The sequence below is a fragment of the Lissotriton vulgaris genome, chromosome 12 (genome assembly GCF_964263255.1).
Source record: "Lissotriton vulgaris chromosome 12, aLisVul1.2, whole genome shotgun sequence".
Lineage (NCBI taxonomy): Eukaryota > Metazoa > Chordata > Amphibia > Caudata > Salamandridae > Lissotriton > Lissotriton vulgaris.
This window is the reverse complement of record NC_141700.1, coordinates 784,242,613-784,263,520: the sequence shown is the minus strand read 5'-3', so window position 1 is coordinate 784,263,520 and position 20,908 is coordinate 784,242,613. Positions and strand designations below refer to the sequence as shown.

Below are 20,908 nucleotides of genomic sequence, written 5' to 3'. Positions count from 1 at the left end.
TGATGCCAGGTTCCTTTTGGTGTTTCCACCCCAATAAACTAAAACCTGCCTTTGTGATGTATACCTTTCCTACCGTGTGTCTTCCCTTGAAGTATATTCTCATTCTTACCATGTCCACTAAAGGAATAGGTTCCCTGTTGTACCCACCAGGATGGATGTCTGCAGCCTCCACTACAAGATTGTGTGCCAAACATTTTTTCAAACTGTTTTTCTTCTATAAGTGTATACCCGGTGAGCACGAGGCAGCAAACACCTGGATACTGACCCCTTCAAGAGTTATTTTGCAAGTGGGGTATTGTACAGGTTCTTTCACTTCCACTTTGGGGCAGGACCATTTATCATGTACTTTTTCATTTGCTGTTTTGTGTACCTTGGCGAAATGGCCCCTTTTATTACATTTCCTGCATACCACATTTCTCGCTGGGCACCTCAAATTATTCGCCAAATGATTATCGTTACCACACCTGTAGCAGCAAGCATTTTCCTGCTTATTGCGATGAACTTTCTTTTTGCTTTCACTGATCTTTCACACCGCATCTTCACTAACCAGGATTTTAACCTCCTCTCTCTTTGTCCAACACTGACACCTTTTTCATCTCCCTGATGCATAATGTTGTATGTTCTATACCTTAGGCAATACTGATGGCTTCAATTAAATCAGGGTTTCTGGTAAGCCGTTCGTCCTGTATTTTTTGATCATTAGTGCATCTGACAATCTGGTCCATTATAAGTTAACCCTGGGTGGAGCTGGCAGAGTGGGACTTCGCGGAGGTCCACGGAGTTGGTGACCAACTCTGGAACTCCACTCCGCTCTGCCACCCACCTCCATCCCCCTATTACGACATTAAAAGTAAAGTAAAAGAATAAAGACTTACCTTGACTGCGGCATTCCCGGGCTGCCGTCCGCCTCTTCATCGCTGTCTCACGGTGTTATGCGCATGCGCGCACACCCGTGCATGCACATTCCTTGCGAGAAATGCACATGCGCAGATTACACTGAGACATCGATAAAGAGGAGGACGGCAGCTAAATATTTAATAATTTATTTTTAATGTAGTTTTAATTCAGTATAAATAGGGGGGGGTGGAGGCGGGGGCTGGTCCACTCCTCTCCGGGGTGTGCAGATATTTGCTTTCTCCGTGGAATGCAGAGTAGGCAAATCTCTGCAGACTCCGTGGGCGGAGCGGAGCTCTCCGCCCGCAGTTACTTATAAGGGAATCCGTAAGGGTGCCACATTTACAGGTAGCTGACATTCCCCTTAAAACTGCTACATACTCTGATACTCTCTCATCTTTCCCTTGGGCCCTTTCCAAAAACGTATGCCTCGCTAAAACATTTTATTTTTTCCCCTATAGTATGTCTTCAATTTTCTTAATGTTTAATCATATGCATCTACCCCTACTTCCTCCCCCTTTCACTCTTCGTCAACATCTCTTCCTGTTATGTCCTGATACACCTTCCTTCCTGGAAACCCAAACAGCCGACAGAGGCAAAGGGAGGCTAAGCCAGAAAAGTCTGCAATGGAGACACCCTACTAGCAGGCTGACGCTGCAGTGTCCCTCAGAATTCCCTCGAAGCAGACTAAGAACAGGCTTGAGGCAGATTGCAGGCTGTCAAACCTGAGTGCTGGAAGGGCACACACACCACTGAACAGTCTGGAGACCGATAACCCTCATCCCGAAACAGGAGGGTAAAGGTGAGGACTGCACTCTGAGAAAGGCACACTATGAGAGTCCCTCAAAGCAGAGGCCCACGCAAATAGACTCCGCTGGAGCGATGATAGAGTCTGAGTCCAACCTGACAGTGGAAAAGCGCCAGGGAGTTCACAACTGATAATTCCCCCACACCTGGGAAACACCACGACCGACTGCCATCCATTGCAATGAAGGGCGTGAGCACGCAAATGGTTCCGCAGGAAGAACTCCGAAGACTGGCAAGATGTACTTCAACAGGGTGGAGGCGTCACGCTGTCCCTGCCACAGCATCCCTTGATCATCACCAAAATGAAGTAAATGAATAAGCCGGAAGGTAAGTAAAACTTTATTGAGACTCGTAGATAAACCCCTCCAATTACCAGTCCCGCAGGTCACAATCTGACAAAAAACCAACATTCTAAATTGCCTCTCTGAGAAATCCATGGAAGAGGCTAAGTCGAGGAAAGAAATGGAAGAAAATGGGAAAGACCATGTGAGCATTCACCAATAAGGTAAAGGTTTATTGCAGGATGCAAATCTCTTTCCACAATTCTCTGCAGTCAGCAGTAACAGGCATTTTAAGATCACTCACTACAAGCCTCTGTCATAACAGAACCTTGTTGCTATGACCTTGCATAACAATTGAGCCTCTGTGGTACATATATCTTTTCTTTTACAAATAGCACTCTTTAAAGTCTGCAAAATAAATAAATATTGCAACATTAAGGAAAGATGAGGAATACCGATCCACACCATAAACAAGAAATGGAACAGACACTAAAATTGCATCACTACAATGATAATTGAAAACATAGTCGCGATGGTAATACAACTTACATCCCTACTTATGTTATTCTGTAAGAACTCTTCTTTTTTCCAATTCCCTTTTAATGACTCTTCAGATCCTCTGAGGACTCTCTTGCTCCTGCAGATTTACTCCTATATCTTGGAACTTTACATCTTTTGACTATTTAAGCCCCAAATGCAACCAGACCATGTGTTTATTGCATTATTAAAAAGCTTAATTAGTTTAAGCTGCTTTGAGAATATAGACTACTGTTTCCTACTCTCTGATGTGTTCACATTTGACATGTCTTCCATCATAATTTTGATTGTATTCATCGCTTTTTTCATATCAAACCTTTTTTTCTCTCTTTCCTGCAAAATCGCTTTTTTATTCCTCTGGTCTTTTCTGAAACTAATACTTATTAACTGTTAGTTTAATTTCATTCCCTCTGGACAAACACTCGTATTAGGTTTCCTTCCCTTGGACAATTCCTTGTTGTCGAATGTGGAGTATATATACCAATATTCTTTCTTGTAATCCTTCCCTACACTTCTTCATACAACCCTGAGCAATGTGAATACATTCCATGATCATCCTGTTCAATATTTCAACCAGTCCATTGGTTTCTGGGTCACATAATGCACATGTCGTCTGAGTAATTTCTCTTTTGAACAATGTCTTCATTTTATTGCATGTTAATTACTAACATTGGTCCAAATGGAAGCAGGGAAGCTCCCCTCTCTAAACAAATTCATTAAGAAATCAGAGTATGCTTTTGGTGTTCATGCCATTCACAAGATCCGCAATGTCAAATGCAACTTCGTGTCTTGATGCACAATGCAATTAAATAAAAATTATGGTTGGAATTCTTACTTTTTCACATACTACTACTCTTACACCACTTTGAACAATTACATACAAATCATTACATATCCAAGGCCAAACCAGGCCACTAAAGATCGCTCTTCAATCTTCCATTTATCCTATTGACACCCCAATGCCCCATATGTACCTATCCCAACAGTTTTCTTTTTACTCTTTGTGACTCCCTGTATGACCACATTGCCTTTCCTAAATTCTTTTACATCTCTTATTCACCCATTCCATCTTCAGTCTCCTCTCCAACATTAACCAAAGGTGTCAAACAATCTACAGCTTTGTATGCTCCTGTGATGTTACGACTCATTTCCATTGGCAACCAGAAAACCGAGTCAGAACCCTTTTTAGTGAAATATTCTTTCAACAGCTTGTGGTCTGGCTTAATAGTGTATCTTGTGCCCCACACACAACTTGAACTTTAGTATTACTCAAACAGTTTCTAATCTCCTTTTAGATCACAGAGTATTTTTTTCTTAGTCATTTTCAAAGTCCTTGGGGCAAATATAGTTATTTTAACCTCTTCCAAGAAATTTTGCATTGGCACTGCTTCTAAAGCTTTACTGTACCCATCAGTTGTAATCATAGATACATTTCTAGAATAAAAGTGCTACACACTGTGTGCATTACTCGAATACATTTGAATCTCCACAAATTCTTGGTCATGCGTATCAGCTAAACCTTGTGTTTAGTGTTTTCCTTTACCATATTTCCTAAATACATAGGGCCTGATTATGAGTTGCTTGTTATTTTCAGGCTGGTGCGCAAAACCCTGTTTACGCATGGGTCAGAATTACGAGTTAAAAGGTATTTAACGCATTTCGTAATTATCTGGTGCAGTTAATACCATGCGCATTTTTGCTGCATTAAACACAAAAACCCACGTATTCCCCAATAACTCATAATAGGTGTTATTTATCGCACTCCATAAATAACGTACCTCATGGTATTATTTATCAGGTACGCTAAATAGCACCTATAAATGTAATCTGGCCTTGAGTCTTACTCCCAACATTCAGCACATGTTTTGTGTAAATTTCTGCTGTTCCCAAAAATTTGAAAAAAAAAAGAGGGGTGGTTGAGTAATTCCACTCCGCAGGCGGAGTTTGTGGAGTTTTGCCCTTTCTGCGTTTTGCTTGCAACACAGAGTTCCTGCAAAACTCCGCCAACCCCCTTGTTGCGGAGTTTTACCTTGCGTGCAGTTCACCAATGTTAGTTTGGTGAGCGCAGGTGAGAATTTGCATCACCTCGCGCAATTCATCAACGTAGGCGGGCACGGCAGCTCGCAACCATTCGCATTGAGAAAGCTAACGCTTGAGTATAAAATCAGTTGATTCTTCATCCCTTTGAGATGGTGGTATGCAGAGGCTAAATCTAAGGTTTTAAATATTTGACATCATGTACAAGCATCACCATCTCTTCCATACTGGGTAAAGAATATTTATCTTAATCATGCATTTGTTACTATCCCTCAAGTGTAGGCGTAGCCTAATGTCTCTCCAGGTGTTTTTGCAATTACCAGTGGGGCTAACCATTCTGTTGCTTCACCTGGTTCTGTCATCTGGATCTTGCATAACTCATCCAGTTCCTCAGAAATAGCCCCTTTAACACTTATTAGCATTTCCTTCAATTGAATTAAACTCCACATTTTCTTTGTTGACCTCCCCCTCTACACAGTTGGATTGACACTGGGCTCAAGCTTCATGCCTATTGTTTTTTGATGAGGCTAAAAGAATATAGTCACCTTTACTAGATATGTGAAGTTTGCCCACTGCAAATATTCCTTTAAACGCTATGCATGCATCAACATTTCCTCTTGTTTTGGAATGCTCTCCTGCATAACCACTGTGCTAATGAGATTTCCTCAATATCCTTTCATTTTTCATAAAGTGTTTTACAAAGATATAATTAGAAGATATAGTCTGATTTACCTCTAGAATCAACTAATTTTTCTGCAACATCACATTCAACCACTATTCTATCCAGCAGGCTGTCTTTATCTCTAACATTTGTCTGTAATACAGTATCTTTATAATCCTCCAGCACTTCCATATATCTTCATTATCTCTCAGACAACATTTCATTGTGTCAGAATATCTAGTTTTTCCCACAACTCTTACAAGCAACTTTACTGCTTAGCGTTCCCTATTTGCCCTGTGCCCTTATAATCCTTAACTGAAATGCTGTCCCTTGATCTTTAAAAAATCCTTGACTACCTAGAAATCTTGACATTTTTAGGTACCACTTGCACACATTCATTCTATTTCCATTGCTGATCTCGTCCACACATCGCAGTATGTTCCAACTCATTAGAGTTTCCTTGAACGCGTGTGAAATGTCATACCTCCGTATATCTGGTAAGACATTGAGTCCAGGCTGGTAGAAATGACAATAATGACCCTCAACAGCTGCCACTGGAAAGGTTTCAACAACCCCTTGATACACTTGGAATACATTACTTTATGCAAGAGTACTATAACTTTTTTACTTAATTTCTCTATCAAATATATTCATTATTTATGTTCAATGTACCTAGGATCGGCAATGCCAAAACCACAATTTAAGCTTCTTTTTATGAGGTCCTAGGCATATTCAGGTACAACCTACCGGGGCACACATAGAATGTTTACATTTTATAAAAACATGACCGCATAGAAAAAGTCCTTCCACCCAAAAAAGGGTTTTTATGCATGGTTTTATAATGTTTCTTCTCTGGTAGTGCATGCTCAAATTCAAATGCTATTCCATACACAAGATTTACATGCTATCACAAAGAAGTGTTTTAATTCATTGTAGAAATATAAAACTTTATCCAACAATATTATTTTAAAATGTGTAACCTTTAAACAAAAGATCACCCCTTCTGACTGAGAAGGATAATGAATAAAGGTTAGTCCGAGAGTTTACTTTGAAACCGTGACTTGTCAGAGGTCTGGTCATAAATATAGAACAGTTGTCTGGTTCACATTAATAAGAACATTCGTCTGCAATGAACTTGAGTCAGTCTCTCAGACCTTTTACCCCTTAAAGTTAAGGGGGGACCTGGGAAGGGGATTCATAACCTAAGGTTCATCAGGAGACATGATTGAGCACAACTCTTTGCCAGTCTTCAGCCAAACCCAAACTGCCCCTTCCACCCCTTTAATCAGTCTGAATCACCCCATCATTCAGTAATGACGTCACAAGTACCCTTGCCTCTGACTGACCATAGAATGTTTCGTGGCGAAAGCATCTATACTGTCCACTCTTACGTAAATCACAAAGTCAATCAATTATAGTCCACTGAAGACCTAACAATCAGGAATGTGGTTCAAAGCATGCTCAGAACAATGTAAAGCCAGGACACAGGCCAGGTACAGTCTAATCCTTCTAAGCACTTCCTGGTACAGAACCCCAGTCTGCACACCACACAGGGGCTCCAACAAGAACTGTACAAAGCCAGAACAAGAATAGAGGGTTGGTGTGAGGGAGGGAGAGATGGAGAGAGACACACACCTGTATGCACACCACCCAGGGGCTCCAACAAGAACTGTACAAAGCCAGAACAAGAATAGAGCATTGGTGTGAGGGAGGGAGAGAGGGAGAGAGACACACACCTGTATGCACACCACACAGAGGCTACAACATGAACTGTGCAAACTAGAAGAAGAATAGAGGATTGGGAGGAGGGAGGGAGGGAGAGGGAGAGAGACAGACCCCTGTCTGCACACCACCCAGGGACTACAACAAGAACTGTGCAAAACCAGACCAAGAATAGAGCATTGGTAGAAGGGAGGGAGAGGGAGAGACACACCCCTGTGGACACACCACAAAGAGGCTACAACAAGAACTGTGCAAAACTAGAGCAAGAATAGAGCATTGGTAGAAGGGAGGGGGAGGGAGAGACACACCCCTGTCTACACACCACACAGAGGCTACAACAAGAACTGTGCAAACTAGAAGAAGAATAGAGGTTTGGGAGCAGGGAAGGAGGGAGAGGGAGAGACCCACCCCTGTCTACAGAGGCTACAACAAGAACTGTGCAAACTAGAACAAGAATATAGCATTTGTAGGAGGGAGGGAGGGAGAGGGAGAGAGACAGACCCCTGTCTGCACACCACCCAGGGGCTTCAACAAACTTTGCAAAACTAGAATAGGATTGGTGGAGGGAGGGAGAGAGAGATGAGGCAGCTGAGTGTGAGGGGTAACACAAGAGGTGGAAGTGACTAAGGCTTTCAAATGCTGTGAGTTGCAATAAAACATAGAAAACTTCCTTTCTACTAAATGCAAAAACCAGGGGACTCATTTACAGTTCATTGGTAATGGAAAATCCTCCAATTTCCATGCTTAAAATCACTGTACACATTTTGAATAAAGGATGCCCACTGATTTGCTTCTCTTGCTCCTTGCAAGATATCTGCACAATAACACAATCTCATGTGGGTCTTACTCTAAAAGTCACTTTCTAAGTCGAGAGCAGACGTCTTCCCAGATGTTCAACAAACCGGTCTTTGATTGCTGAACCTCTTGACAACCGTGGCTGTTGCTGATAAAGCAGCACTTACAAAGCCTGTTTCTCTAAATAATGTTTTTCTCTTCTGCTACTTTCTAGATTTATTAAAATAGAAATGTTGGTGGATCTCAGTTGGAGCTGGTGGGTGTGGAACATGGCAGTCAGGCTTTGAATAGAGAGGCATAGAGTTCAGTATAGAATGAGACATGATGGAAATGAACAGGGTGACTCATGGGTGAAGGATGCAAAGTTTTCTTTCAGTACCTTGCCTCTACCATGTGTCTCAACAGGTGAAGTCCAACGATGAAACGCAGACCGTCGGTTTGATTCGTCGCAACAGTGGGCTCTTTTCTGTCCAGTTTCCAATTGACCTGGACGTGAAGTTAAAGGCTGTTCTCATTGGATCCTGTTTCTTTTTGGTGAGTATTTTCGAATGTGAACATATTTTCTTTTAACATAAAACGCTCAAAAGGTGATGGGAGGAAGGCTTACAATTCATCTAACCACTGCCGATCAATCAGGGTTGCATCCCAACCCATCGTTCTTTTGCTCATCAAGCATCCTCAGTTTGGACCCAGCCGTAGGCAAATTAGCTTTGACCCAGCCATATGTAAATTAGCCTTGACCCAGCCATATGCAAATTAGCCTTGGCCCAGCCATATGCAAATTAGCCTTGACCCAGCAATATGCAAATTAGCCTTGACCCAGCCATATGCAAATTAGCCTTGACCCAGCCATATGCAAATTAGCCTTGATCCAGCCATATGCAAATCAGCCTTAACCCTGCTCCTCATGAGAAAAGTCCAGCCTGAACTACCAAGCCAGGTCCTCACCAAACTGGAACACAACCTAGGGCTGGTTTTGCTCTGATAAAAACTCATCAACCAGATATAGCTTGGTTCCAGTGGCATTTATCGGGGTGACACCGATCCCAGGATGCTTGTGGTCTGGTTCAGTGAGTACCTGGCTTGATACATCGGGCTGCACTGATCCCACAAGGAACAGGGTCATGGCTGATTTGCAATTTGGCTGTGTTTAAATTGAGGTGGCATAGTGAGCAAAATAATGATGGGTTGGGATTCTACCTCGAGCAGTTACCAATGTGAGACTAATTGCAAGCACTCCTCATCACCATTTTTAGTTTGAGGAGATTTTCTTTTGCCAGTAAAAATCTATCAATTATCTTTCACTAAAAATCTATCCCTACATCGAGTGAGTAATCCACCCCGAAAGATTACAGGGCCCTCCCCATATACTACCCTCCTATATTGACAACACATAACCGGAGCAGCACATGCTCAGTCTTCGGTTCCCAATCTTTGTGTCATGGATCTGCCCACACGTTGAAAATTTACCCATCTTTTGCATCTCAGTTGAGTTCGCCGAGCATGTAGACAGATGTTCTCAATTCTTTCGCCATTCAGCACAAGGTTTTCGAATTGTGCGCCGCCATGCTTGTTGTCATATAGTATTACAGTTTTGTTGTTTCCGGTGTACTTTCATTCTTCATGAAGAGCCAAAAATCCATACATGGCAGAAGGATGGTCTTTAGCTCAATGATTACCTTATATTGCAGAGTCTGTCATGGACCACAGATTTGTAGAGACCCCAAAGTAAATACCCATCTGTACAATGAATCTGTAGTTTTAATCACTTGTGTATTACAACTGCCCCCCCCCCAGCTCTAGTTTAGTTTCAGAAACCCCCTATTGTGTTGAGGATGCCCTCAAAATAACAAGGTGATCGCTGTACAGAGTCATGAATGTAGGTAGACACGGTCATCTAATTACCTTGGCTCTAGTATGCCCAGTGACACCCAGGGCGAAGAGTCCAGTGCCACAAAATGACACTTAAATTGTGGGATGCTGGTTCACTTTGCAGATGTCAAGACTGTCTTTGAACCTTTCCTAGCCCAAGGTTACCATAGATAGTGACTGCCTTTAGATGTCCCAAGTATAAAGGCAAGGGGGCAGTTCCATCACAGCCACACCAGTTTCTAGCCCACAGGAAGAGGTCCGCATACTTGCCTTTCACCATTAGGATCTGTTCCTCAACACTCACTCTTCTAATCCCCTTTGCAGTTTGAGAACACCAGCTTTCACAGCTTGAAGGAGGAAAATCGGAATATGATAGTGTCCCATCCGGTGTAGTGTTTTGTGCAATAATTCCTTTGGTTGTACAGCGCCCACTGTCGCTGTGTCGTGACCACGAAGCCCATTCTGGTGCCCACCTTCTATGATAAGAACATCCTGGTCGAAGGAGCACACTTGTCAGGGTTCCATCGTCTGCTGCCTTTGAGCAGAGTTTTGTCTTCTGGGCTGCATCGATGAGGCCCTGAAAGAGCGGGTACAAGTAACTGAGGTTGCAGATGCTGAGTTAACCTGTCCAGAGAAGAGCTTCCTGGTGAATCAGAAAATGACCGCCTCTAAATGGAAGGTAGAGGATCATGAGGTGCAGTGCATTCCTGGGGCTCCACAGCACTGTCTTTTCTTGACCCAGGGGCTGGCTCTACCCCTTCAGAAAGGAATCTGAGAGCCCACAAGTGGGGTTGGGAGCTCCACCTCTCTCGTTCTCTCTCTCGTTCTCTCTCTCTCGCATTCTTTCTCTTTCTCTCACTCTCACTCTCACTCTCTCTCTCTCTCTCTCTCTCTCTCTCTCTCTCTCTCCTGATTATAAGGGAGCTTCTACTGGTCACATACTTGCACAACCCCCCCACACACCTAACTTCACACACCCCTCACAAACACCCTCTCCCGTAAACAGACACACACACACACACACAGGCACCTTGTAAACATGGATGTCATTTTAAGAGTGCCCGCGGTTGCAGCTGTGACCCCTGGCCACGCCACTTTCGACCCCTGCCCTCAGAAGTGGAAAAAGCTGTTCCAAGAACAGATGAGGGCTCCACATTCCTTACCTGCCTATTTTTCACTATACTAATGGTGAATAACATTCTGTTATTCACTATTAGAGTAATAAAAATGGAGCACACTTAGGATATGTAGCTGCAGTATGTAAAAAGGGTTTTAAATGTATACTCTGTGTGCTTGCATGTGAGAGCATGTTTAAGTGGGCAAGAGAGCGTGCATATGTGTGAAATTTTCTGTGAAATTGAATGAGTCAACTGACTGGTAGTGAGTGAGACTGTGTGAGATTGAGGCCCAAATTTACGCTTCTTTGACACAAGGCAATGTTGCACCAATGTTACTGAGCTGCCTCTAATAAGATATGCCGTTCCTACTTCCAATTCTCACATGGGCATATTCCCCTCTATGTTGCCTGATAGGCCAAATCTAATTATTGATACTGTGGGATCCCGGGCCCTACATCAAGCAACAGGGCTTCCTGTTGTTCTTCCTGGCTCTGCCCTTGACTCTACCAAAATGTTGAGACCCAATGTCCATAAAAATAATGCTATAACACAGGTACAGATACAGGTACAAGATAACCATCAGAATACTGGTCGCTCAACTCTTTATGATGAGTCACAAACACCTGTGAGGTCAATAGTCGATCGCCCACACATAATTCCATCTGTACCTACAACCTGCCCAGAGGGAGGCCCACAGTTGTTGTGCTTGGGAATTAGAGCCTCCCAGTACGATGAGTGGGAACTCCAAGTCCAGATTGGATCTCGCTCCAGCTGCCTACCCTTATGTTATAGTCCTGGCTAATACTCCAGAGCTGAAACCAAACATGATAGAAAGTACGGAGCAGCTCATAACTAAATCTAAGCATTGGCTATCTAAGCGTTTAGCTGAAAATATCAATGCCTTCCATAATGTTATTATGGCGAGGAGAGTTTCTTGGGTGGGAAGAGCTCCCAAAAGTATTAAAGGAGATTGTATCATAGTAAATTTTGATAACCATAATATAGTGGGTGAACTATTATCTGTTCTACCAAATATGCCATCATTTCACTCTGAAATCTTTGCTCTACCATTGGGGTTTTTCTATAAAGTGTATTCTACACCACAGTCACGTATTGTTAGTTCAAATGCTCCTTGGAGACCATCCGTTTCCCATTTAACCAACCTCTTCCCCAATAGTCTCCCCGTTTCCTTTAAAGAATAGATTTGCTGCCTTAGAAGGCCTGTCTGCTTGTGACTGACTGGATTATCCGGATATATTACCTAGTGGAGATGATGTATTAGAGTTACAAAAATTATCACCCTTGTGCACCTCTCCTCATATAATTGCTAGTGTGGTGTCTGCAAGCCACCAAGATAGCTTAATTTTGTCAAATACTTTACAAGCCCGAGAGAATCTCTCGGGATCTATAGCGGTTATATCTTGGAATATTACAGGTTGTAATCAAGAGGTCTAATACCGATTAGCTGACCTTGTTGACACCCAACGACATAGTATGTCTTCAAGAGACTTGGGCGATCAATCCAATATTCCTGAATGGGTACCGCACCTTTCATACTCCTGCTGTACCGTCACCTGCTGGTCGGGCTAAGGGTGGTTTGTTGACGCTACTTTCCAATGCTTTTCCTTTTAAAGTAAAGTCTTTTTTTAATATGTCACCCTCTTACCATATTATTGTAATTGAATACTCTGTGGACTATTGTTGGTTTCTTATTAACTTTTATAACAATAAATTTGAAAGTAAACAAGCAGAGGTGCTGGCCACGTTGGAAAAAGCTATTAATGATTTGGAAGATAAATGTACCAAAGCCTTTAATATAATTTGGCTTGGAGATTTTAACATTCATCCATGTGATAAGATAAATGTTTTAGCTTGTGGAATACAGGATGATCATGAGGAAAGAGGCTCTCATATTTGTCATTCGGATTATGGCAACAGCTTAAATAGATTATTAAATAATTTTATATTATTAAATACTTCTGAACATTTAACTGATCAGTTAGAACCTACTTTTTTAAATCATTATTCTTCCTCAACTCTTGACTATATGTTGGTCTCTGACCCTGTGAGAGACTTTTTTTTCACTTTAAGACTGTGTTTTACTCATTCAGTGACCATGCTGTAATAACCTTTTCTATGCAATCTGTAAAGAAAGTTGATTGTGCCTTTAAACTTCCTATAAATCCAGTTATTGCAAGAGAGAATGGGATTGTTCTAAAGTGGGAAAAGGTAGACGCAGAGATTTTTGACCAACTTAGTGTCCAACTGTTTTGGAGAGATAATGCTTTGTCTGGATCCAGTTTTACACAACCGCATTTTGAGCAAATTTTAAATGACGTTAAAAATAATTTAACCCGTGCTATCCATAATGGCCGGTGCAAAAAATTCAGTTGGTTTGATGCTGACTGTGATAAAACATTAAAAAGTTTACATAAAGCATTGAAGTCTAAGCCCCGAAATACAATATTAGTTGAAGACTTGCGGCAAGCTTATAAGAAAGCAAGAACCACCAGGCTTAAGATCTTAAAGGAAGAATGGTGGGAAAATATGCAGAAGGCTGCAACATTAAAAAGCTCACAAGCATTTTGGTCTTTGATCAACGCTCCGTTTCTAAAAGGTGAGGAGGCTATGACCATAGACAACAATGTTGACCAGGAAGATTGGGTAACACTTTTTGAAGGTCTTTTCGGAGCAGAAGAAAAGATAGCTTTACAACCTATCTCCCAAAATTTAGAAAGAGCTGAGGTTGCTACTACTTTTACTCTTGTGGAAACCAAACCTGCTTTAAAACAATGTAAACGAGCAAAGGCACCGGGACCGGATGGAGTCCCTATTGACTTATTCTTAGATAACCAGGATCTTTGGGCTCCACTTTTAACCAATGTTTTAAATAAAATTGCCCAAACAGCTGCACCACCATCGTGGATGACCATTGTAATTGTTCCAATATATAAAAAGGGGGATCGATTGATCGCGAAAAACTACAGACCATTCTCTTTGAAGTTATGTTATGTTATGTTATACTTTATTTTTATAGCGCACGGCTACTCCAACGGAGTGTCCCGGCGCTTTAATTTGGCAGCTCATACAAAAGAAACATAGCAGATGAAGGACTTTCAGACAAACAAGATAACATAACTAAAGAGTAAAAAGCCAAGTTTTTAAACTTTTCCTAAAAGACAACAGATTCGAAGTACTGCGTAGGGCCAGTGGCAGAGTGTTCCAAAGCTGGGGCGCCTTCACTCTAAAGGAGCCCCCCCCAACACGGGCCTTCCTCACCCGGGGGACCACCGCAAGAGACAGAGAAACCGATCGCAGAACTCTAGTAGGGCGATAAAAAGCAAGCCTGCGCTGAAGGTATTTTGCTCCCGAGCCGAAGAGCGCCTTATGGGCCAACGTCAGCGCCTTAAAAACTATCCGCTGTCGGATAGGCAGCCAATGGAGTGACTGTAGCAGGCCGGACACTCTGGCTCGCCTGCGGAGGCCAAAGATGGCACGCGCAGCGGAATTCTGCACGACCTGGAGCCGCTGCACAAGATAATCTGGGAGACCCAAATAGAGAACGTTGGCATAATCTAATATTGATAGATTCTACTGCAAAACTAATGGGCTGATTAATTTTAAATAGACTAGAGGATTGGGCCTGGGAAAAAAATATCATCATCCCATGGAAGTTTCGTTTTAGAAAAGGGAAAGGCACTGTGGATCAGTGTCTGAACCGGAGTCTAATCATAGCAAAATACACGGCTGCAAAAAAAGGTCATCTCCATTTAGCCTTCAATGGAACTGTCTGCAGCCTTTGACTGTGTGGCACAGACTAGGCTGTAACAAAACATGGAGGCTATGGCAATTGACTTGAATATTATTGATATCATCCGTGACCTGTACTCAGGTGCCTCAGCTTGTGTTTGCTATGGAAGGGATGGTGAGTGCACTAGATCTTTTAAAATTACAAGAGGCGTGAGGCAGGGCTGTGTGCTTGTCCCTTTTTTTTTTTTGCACTCTATACCAACGGCGTGGAATCTGCACTGTTAGATTCCACTACGGATGTCCCTTATATAAGTTCAGCACAGGTCCCGATTTATTATATGTGGACGATGCTGTGCTTTTAGTCCGTACTAATAATGCATTACTTCGCCTAGTCCTGGAATATACAAAATTTATGAATAACCTTGAAAGGAAAGTTAATTATGCTTAGTATTTTATTCTAGTAGCAGGTACTAAGCAGCAAAATCATCCGCAAATTATTACTAAAGGGGGAAGACTGGGAGCTGTTGACTGTTTCAATTACTTTGAGATAATGTTTGACCCCCAAGCTAATTGGCAAAAGAAGATTACTAATAGAGGGTCACAGATGGAAAAGAATATTGGGGCATTAACCACATTTATTAAAAAAAACTGGCTTAAAACCTATAGATGTAATTAAAACAGTGTATCAAGCTAAGACCATCGCTGCTGCCACTTATGGAGCAGCTGTCTGTGAAATGAGAGATTGCTCAAAACTACAGATTCTTGAAGATAACTTCTTAAAAAGGGTCCTCTCTTTACCAAAGTCATGCGCCAACTATAAGTGCCACATTGAATTGGGAGCACCCTATATTACAGATAAAATTGCAGTGGCCTCGATCTTCATGTGGCACTCAGTATGGCAAAAGGAAACCCTTGCTTTAGCAAGAGAGATTATAAAGGATGTTTTGAAACTAGATGGGGTAGGTACTATCACTTGGTTAAATTATGTTAAAACCACATTGAAAGCAGTTGGGCTACATCGTCTTTTTTTGGATCCTACTACTTGTTGTTCCATCTCTAAAAATGATCTAAAAGCGCAATTACTTTCTAGCAGGCAGATAAGAGAAATTAAAAACACAATTTTGTCGACAGTAAGAACATACTTGGCTTCTCCGAGTATAATGCGAATGGACAAAAATATAATGTATCTTTCCTTTGTCACTAATCTACAGCACAGGTACATTCTGGTGAGATTTCTATTAAATTATATTCCGCTTATGTTGGGCTCCCCCCCCCCCCCCCTAATGTTTATATTGTCTCTGATCTCCCATTTTGTCCCTGTGATCGAAGATCTGTTCAGAATGATTTAAATTTTTAGTTTTTTTGTAAATTTTATTCCGAAGAATGGAAGCGATGTATTATTCCCATTATGCAAAAAATGAACTTTAAACAGTGTTGTGCAGCCCTTTATTACCTGCAACTATTACCCGACAATTTTATCTGTTTCTCTTTGGTGTCGTTTTTGTTATCTGCCTTAAAAAAGAAACGTTCAATCTGCTAAAATTATATTCTGAATAATGATTCAATTTATTCTATTGTGTAAATAACTTTGAACTTGGCTTTTAATGTAATAATTTTTATATTTTTTCATACGTTATTGTAATGTTGTGAAATGCTATGAAATGTCTTTTTTTTTTTTTTAACTGTAGTATACTTTTTTATGCCTTCATTGTGTTGGCGAAATAAAGTTGTTCTGACTGATATGGCGCATTTGTTTCCTCCCAGTGCACTGGCACACTTTTGGCAGCCATGTCCCAACGCACATAATGTTGTGCCAGAGGGCAGGGTGTGTGCCTTCTCTGAACCATAGGTTTGTATTGGAAGGAGTCCCTTCCAGTGCAAACACTATGCTTGTACAATACAGCACCCATGCAAACTTGGAAAAACAAGAAGAAATTAAACATTCTCCTCATTATGCCTGCCTTGAGGAAGCGTACGATTTTTATTTTTATTCCTGTCTACCATTGTTTGTAGATAGGGATTTGCGTCAAAACACATGTGTTGTTGCATGGGAATTCCCATGCACCATCCATGGGACTTTGTGATACAATTGAATGCAAATACTCAATTGCAGTGATGTTAGGTCCTATTATGTCACTTCCTATGATGTCATTGACGTCCACGGGTATCTGATGTCATTTACGCTACCCCTAGCATTGCATTTTGGTGAATTGGCGCCCCTGACCTTAAATGACTACTGATGTCACTTTGAAGTAAATAAGGAAGTTGAGTATCTGCACAAAGAGTTTAAAGAGCTAAAACAAGAAACAGAAGACTACAGGATTAAACATTCGTGCTGGAATAAGTCACATGCACACTGAACTGCTTGCTAACAAACACAGGTGTGTCTAGGGCGACCACCTCATTCAATGTCATCACGGACACTGTTTCCAGTCCTGAACTTTTCACCAACTAATCATTGCTATCAGGTCTGTTTGTCCAGTTCAATGGAAGTGAACCAAGACTACAAAACACTGAATACGTTTGGCTCGCACACAAACACTCAGGACTGGAAACTTTCAGCCTGATCTAAAGTTTGGTGGATGGAAATACTCTCATCAGGAACATGATCGCTACCCCGGCCTCCGTATTACAAGTGCATTGTATGCTATGGCACTTGTAATTCAGCGAGTGGAATATCCGTCACTGTTAGTTTCCTCCTTAAACAATGCAATTGGGTATATTACTCTTGCAGTATTTTAAAGCTTTTTAGTTTGACATCTTCAGTATCTGAAACTTTAGCAAACATTCTTTCAGCAAATTGTGGATAGTCAACTTTTTTTAATTGATAACCGGGTGCTGTTTTGGGTTAATTCACCAAATTTGTTGGTAGGCTAAGCAAGGTCAAGTGAGTATTACAATCCATGCAAGGCTCACACCTCATCACTTCGGATCAGACAGACCTTTTAACCCAACAGGCTATGCTCTCCAAACAAAATATGTAACCGCAGAATTCAATTCTGACAAAAAGACTTTAAATGGCCTTAATTAAGTTTCTTATTGAAGCTTATTTGAGACTATCAAAATCTCCAAAGTTGTCCATTAAGCAAATACCAAGGGATGGTTGAGTTGCAGGTGTAATGTACTCAGATGGGTCAACTAATTAAGACCACAATTTTCAATGAAATATTCAGAACAGGAAGATGGAGGAGAATGCAGCTCTACATGCGCTAGGATAGTGTCTTTACAAACCAATTTTTCCTAGACTTCAATATTGAATTGTTAATGGCCTTATTTAGGCCTTAGCTGATGGCTTTTGTCCTGTCGGGGAGCTGAAAGTCATGACCTCCACCCCCCCCCCCCAGCTGAAGGTCACCAGCCATATTTGGAGATTGCCATTTGCCTGGTGGGAGCCTCTCTATAGTGGTCGCAGCTGCCTTCACGGTAATGTTTTCTGAGGGGGTGCCATGCTTAAGGCACCCTCTCTGCAAACTTTTTTGTTCAGAACAAGGTAGGATTTTGTTTTTTTCTTAACAAAGGGTAAATATCACAAGACGCTGAGAGTTTTTGTCTGCATGTCGGGGCCATTCAACGTTTTCTCTGCCTGTGGTGAACTTGAGCGGGGAATATGAGTGACCGTCAACGCGCCCTCAATAGCGTGAGGACACTACATTTTTGGTGAGGCAGGAGGACCACTGGTTTACAGTGTTCCTTCCTGTCCACCAAACCCTAAATTGAAACCCTGAACCTCTTGTAGTTTGCAAGAACATTTTCCAATTTAAATTGCTTAAATGAAAGTTGACAATAAAAAGTAAAATTTCACTGTTTTCTTTCTCTCTTAAAGGATCATATGATTTATACACGAAGACAACAGGCTCTGCAAGCCGCAAGCAGCAGCGATTAGTAAACTCTCCCTCAGGCACAGAGGTAGGGAGAAAGGACAGAGAACACTGGGCCTGGTGGCTCCTACCCCACCATGGCCAACTTCTTCCAACACTTCACCTATTTGACCCCAGCCTTCTGACTGCCAACCATTGCTGGCACTTGGGCACGAGTGCAGATGAATGGGGTCTGTCTCATGAGTGTGGGGCATGAAGGACAAAAGCCGTAAGGAGGAGGGAGTAAGATGTCCACTCTGAACATGGACGGATGGGCTCACCTTGTCATCACCTTCTGGGGGTGATGCACGGGCACTGTCTGGCAATACCACTGTGACCTACTTCTATCCTCAAGTGTTTATGGAGAAAAGATCTAATTTCCTGTGAAATACTTCCATCCCCAAGTGTTTATGGAGAATAGATCTCATTCCCTGTGTGATCTTCCAATAGGGCAAAGGAAAAGACCTCTTTCTTCCATTGGATGCCTTTTCTTGGTGCCTGAGTGACATGTAGGAGATTACTCAAAAGCTTCTTTATACATATAGTCTTCAGAACAATAAAGTGCCTGTCTGCCCATACACAAGTAAAACCACAGAGCTGAAGTAACATAGTCTTGAAATACAGAAGAGGAAAATGCTTTCCTTTTTATATACAACCCTCACTAACTCTAGTAGTGACATGCTTCACCATCGGGTTCATACTGGCTGCTAAATGCCAGCATGGGCTTGACTGTTTACAAAGGAGCTCTTTGTATATATATATTCTTTTCTTGAGACCAGGATTAATAGTATTATTAAAAATGACTCCTCCATGCTTTTATTCATGTCGTGGATGGGCACTATAAAAAAGTAGTACAATGGTCCTATGACCTTCAGCTTACCAACATGCTTCTGCCCTATTCGAACGGCTAAGATTGGTCCCAGGCATTCGTCAGAACAAAAGGAATGTCGGAGCCCCAGTGCATTTCTAAGGTTCATTAAACACAAGAATGGCATGCACGTATGAATTCATGCAACAGGGAAGGCTACTTGCCTGTCCAGGGACTGGTACAAAAGTACCAGAAACACCAAACCTGTGAACAAAAACAAACCTGTGAAATGGGTAAAGAAAGATACACTTCGCTGGGGTGAGATGACCTTACGAACTTTATTGAAATAAGTGTCAACCTGACGACCTCAGCCACAGCCTCCGCACGGGTCAGCTTCACACAGTCTTCCCCGGCGCTTGCCTTGGAACCCTCGTCGCGGTGACATTCCAAGTGATGTCACCGCGAGCAGGTCCATCACACGCGGAGCTGCCGGGGGAGAACAAAGATGGGAGATACCACACATCCCCCTCCCCTGCGGAATGAAACATGAGAATAATACAGAAGAACAATAGCATGCAGAAAATCACATCATAACATATTGATCCAAATGTCTTGAGGGTCTGGTCACTCTCCTGCTAGACCTAACAACAGGGTGGGAGACCGGCAACGGTTTCCTAGTGTTTGCTCGATTGCTCCCTCCTACATCACCTTTCCCCTCTCCTTCACTATCAGAGTCATGCCCGGGTGGGTGAAACCTCACTACTCTTCCCAGGTTCCAGATTTTCCCCTCTTGAGTCTTCACAGCATTCTTGAACAGTTTAGTGATTTTAGTTGGACAACTGTAACCTGACCAACTTGCTCTACCAGTAGGTGTCCTGATCTTGATGTTATCTCCCACTTTGAACTCGGCCTCCCGTGTTGATTTGAGCCGGTCATACCTTTCTTTCCTTTCCATCATGGCTCCCTCTTGTTTCTCCCGGCTTTTCGCTTCCTTTGAGTGATCCGACCATCCTTTGTGCCACCCCATCCATCCTGGGGATAGCTTGGTGTTGGGTACTCTTGCCCGGAGCAACTCGAAAGGGGTGACTCCCGTTGTTTGGTGCGGGGTGAACCTGTATGCTTCCACCCATCTCCATAATTATTCCTTCCAGCTTATTCCACTGGCTTTCGCTAGTTGGATGCTTTCCTTGAGGGTTTTATTGAAACGCTCGATCATGCCGTTGGTCTCGGGGTGATACAGAGCACACCGTTTGTGAGTGATACCTCTCCCCTCCAGGAAGTCTTCCATCTCTTTGGAACATAATTGCACCCCGTTGTCGGTGAGTAGGCTACTGGGTAGCCCTTCTCTGACAAATAACTCTTGCATGAACTCGATGACAACCTTCGTAGTGACTTCGCTCACTAGTCTCACCTCCGGCCACCTAGAATACATGTCTATGAGCACCAGAATGTACGGCGTGCGCACTTCTCCTGTCAATGGACCCACAATGTCCAGTGCCAATTCCTCCCAGGGTCCTGACGGTGGCGGCCTGCATACCATTGGCGGTGTCATTTGCTTCAAGACTTTGTCACTGTTGCTGCAGGGAACACAGTCCCTAATTTTCCTTTCTATGGTGAGGTCCATGCTTGGCCGCCAATAGTTTTCTCTCAGCCTTTGCTTCGTCTTGGTGATACCCATGTGGCCTTCATGGGCTATCTCAACCAGGCTTTCTCTCACTGACGCAGGTGGTACCAGTCTTGTTCCCCTGAACAAGCATTCATCGACTATG

At 42.5% G+C, this 20,908-nt stretch overlaps 1 protein-coding gene across 3 annotated transcripts in view; it reads left to right on the top strand.

Moving 5' to 3' along the window:
• Positions 1-19,040, top strand: part of LOC147678714 (phospholipid scramblase 1-like) — an 87,535-nt gene extending 68,495 nt beyond the window's left edge. For 2 of the 3 annotated variants that reach the window (XM_086946168.1, XM_086946169.1), the window contains exons 7-8: positions 8,140-8,268; positions 18,298-19,039. In XM_086946168.1, the coding sequence (XP_086802294.1) occupies positions 8,140-8,268; positions 18,298-18,357 (189 nt within the window). In that variant the 3' untranslated portion in view covers positions 18,358-19,039. Of the gene's footprint in view, positions 1-8,139; positions 8,269-18,297 lie in introns of all 3 variants that reach the window. The other variant, XM_086946170.1, reaches the window with a different exon arrangement.
• Positions 19,041-20,908: the final 1,868 nt, after the last annotated feature.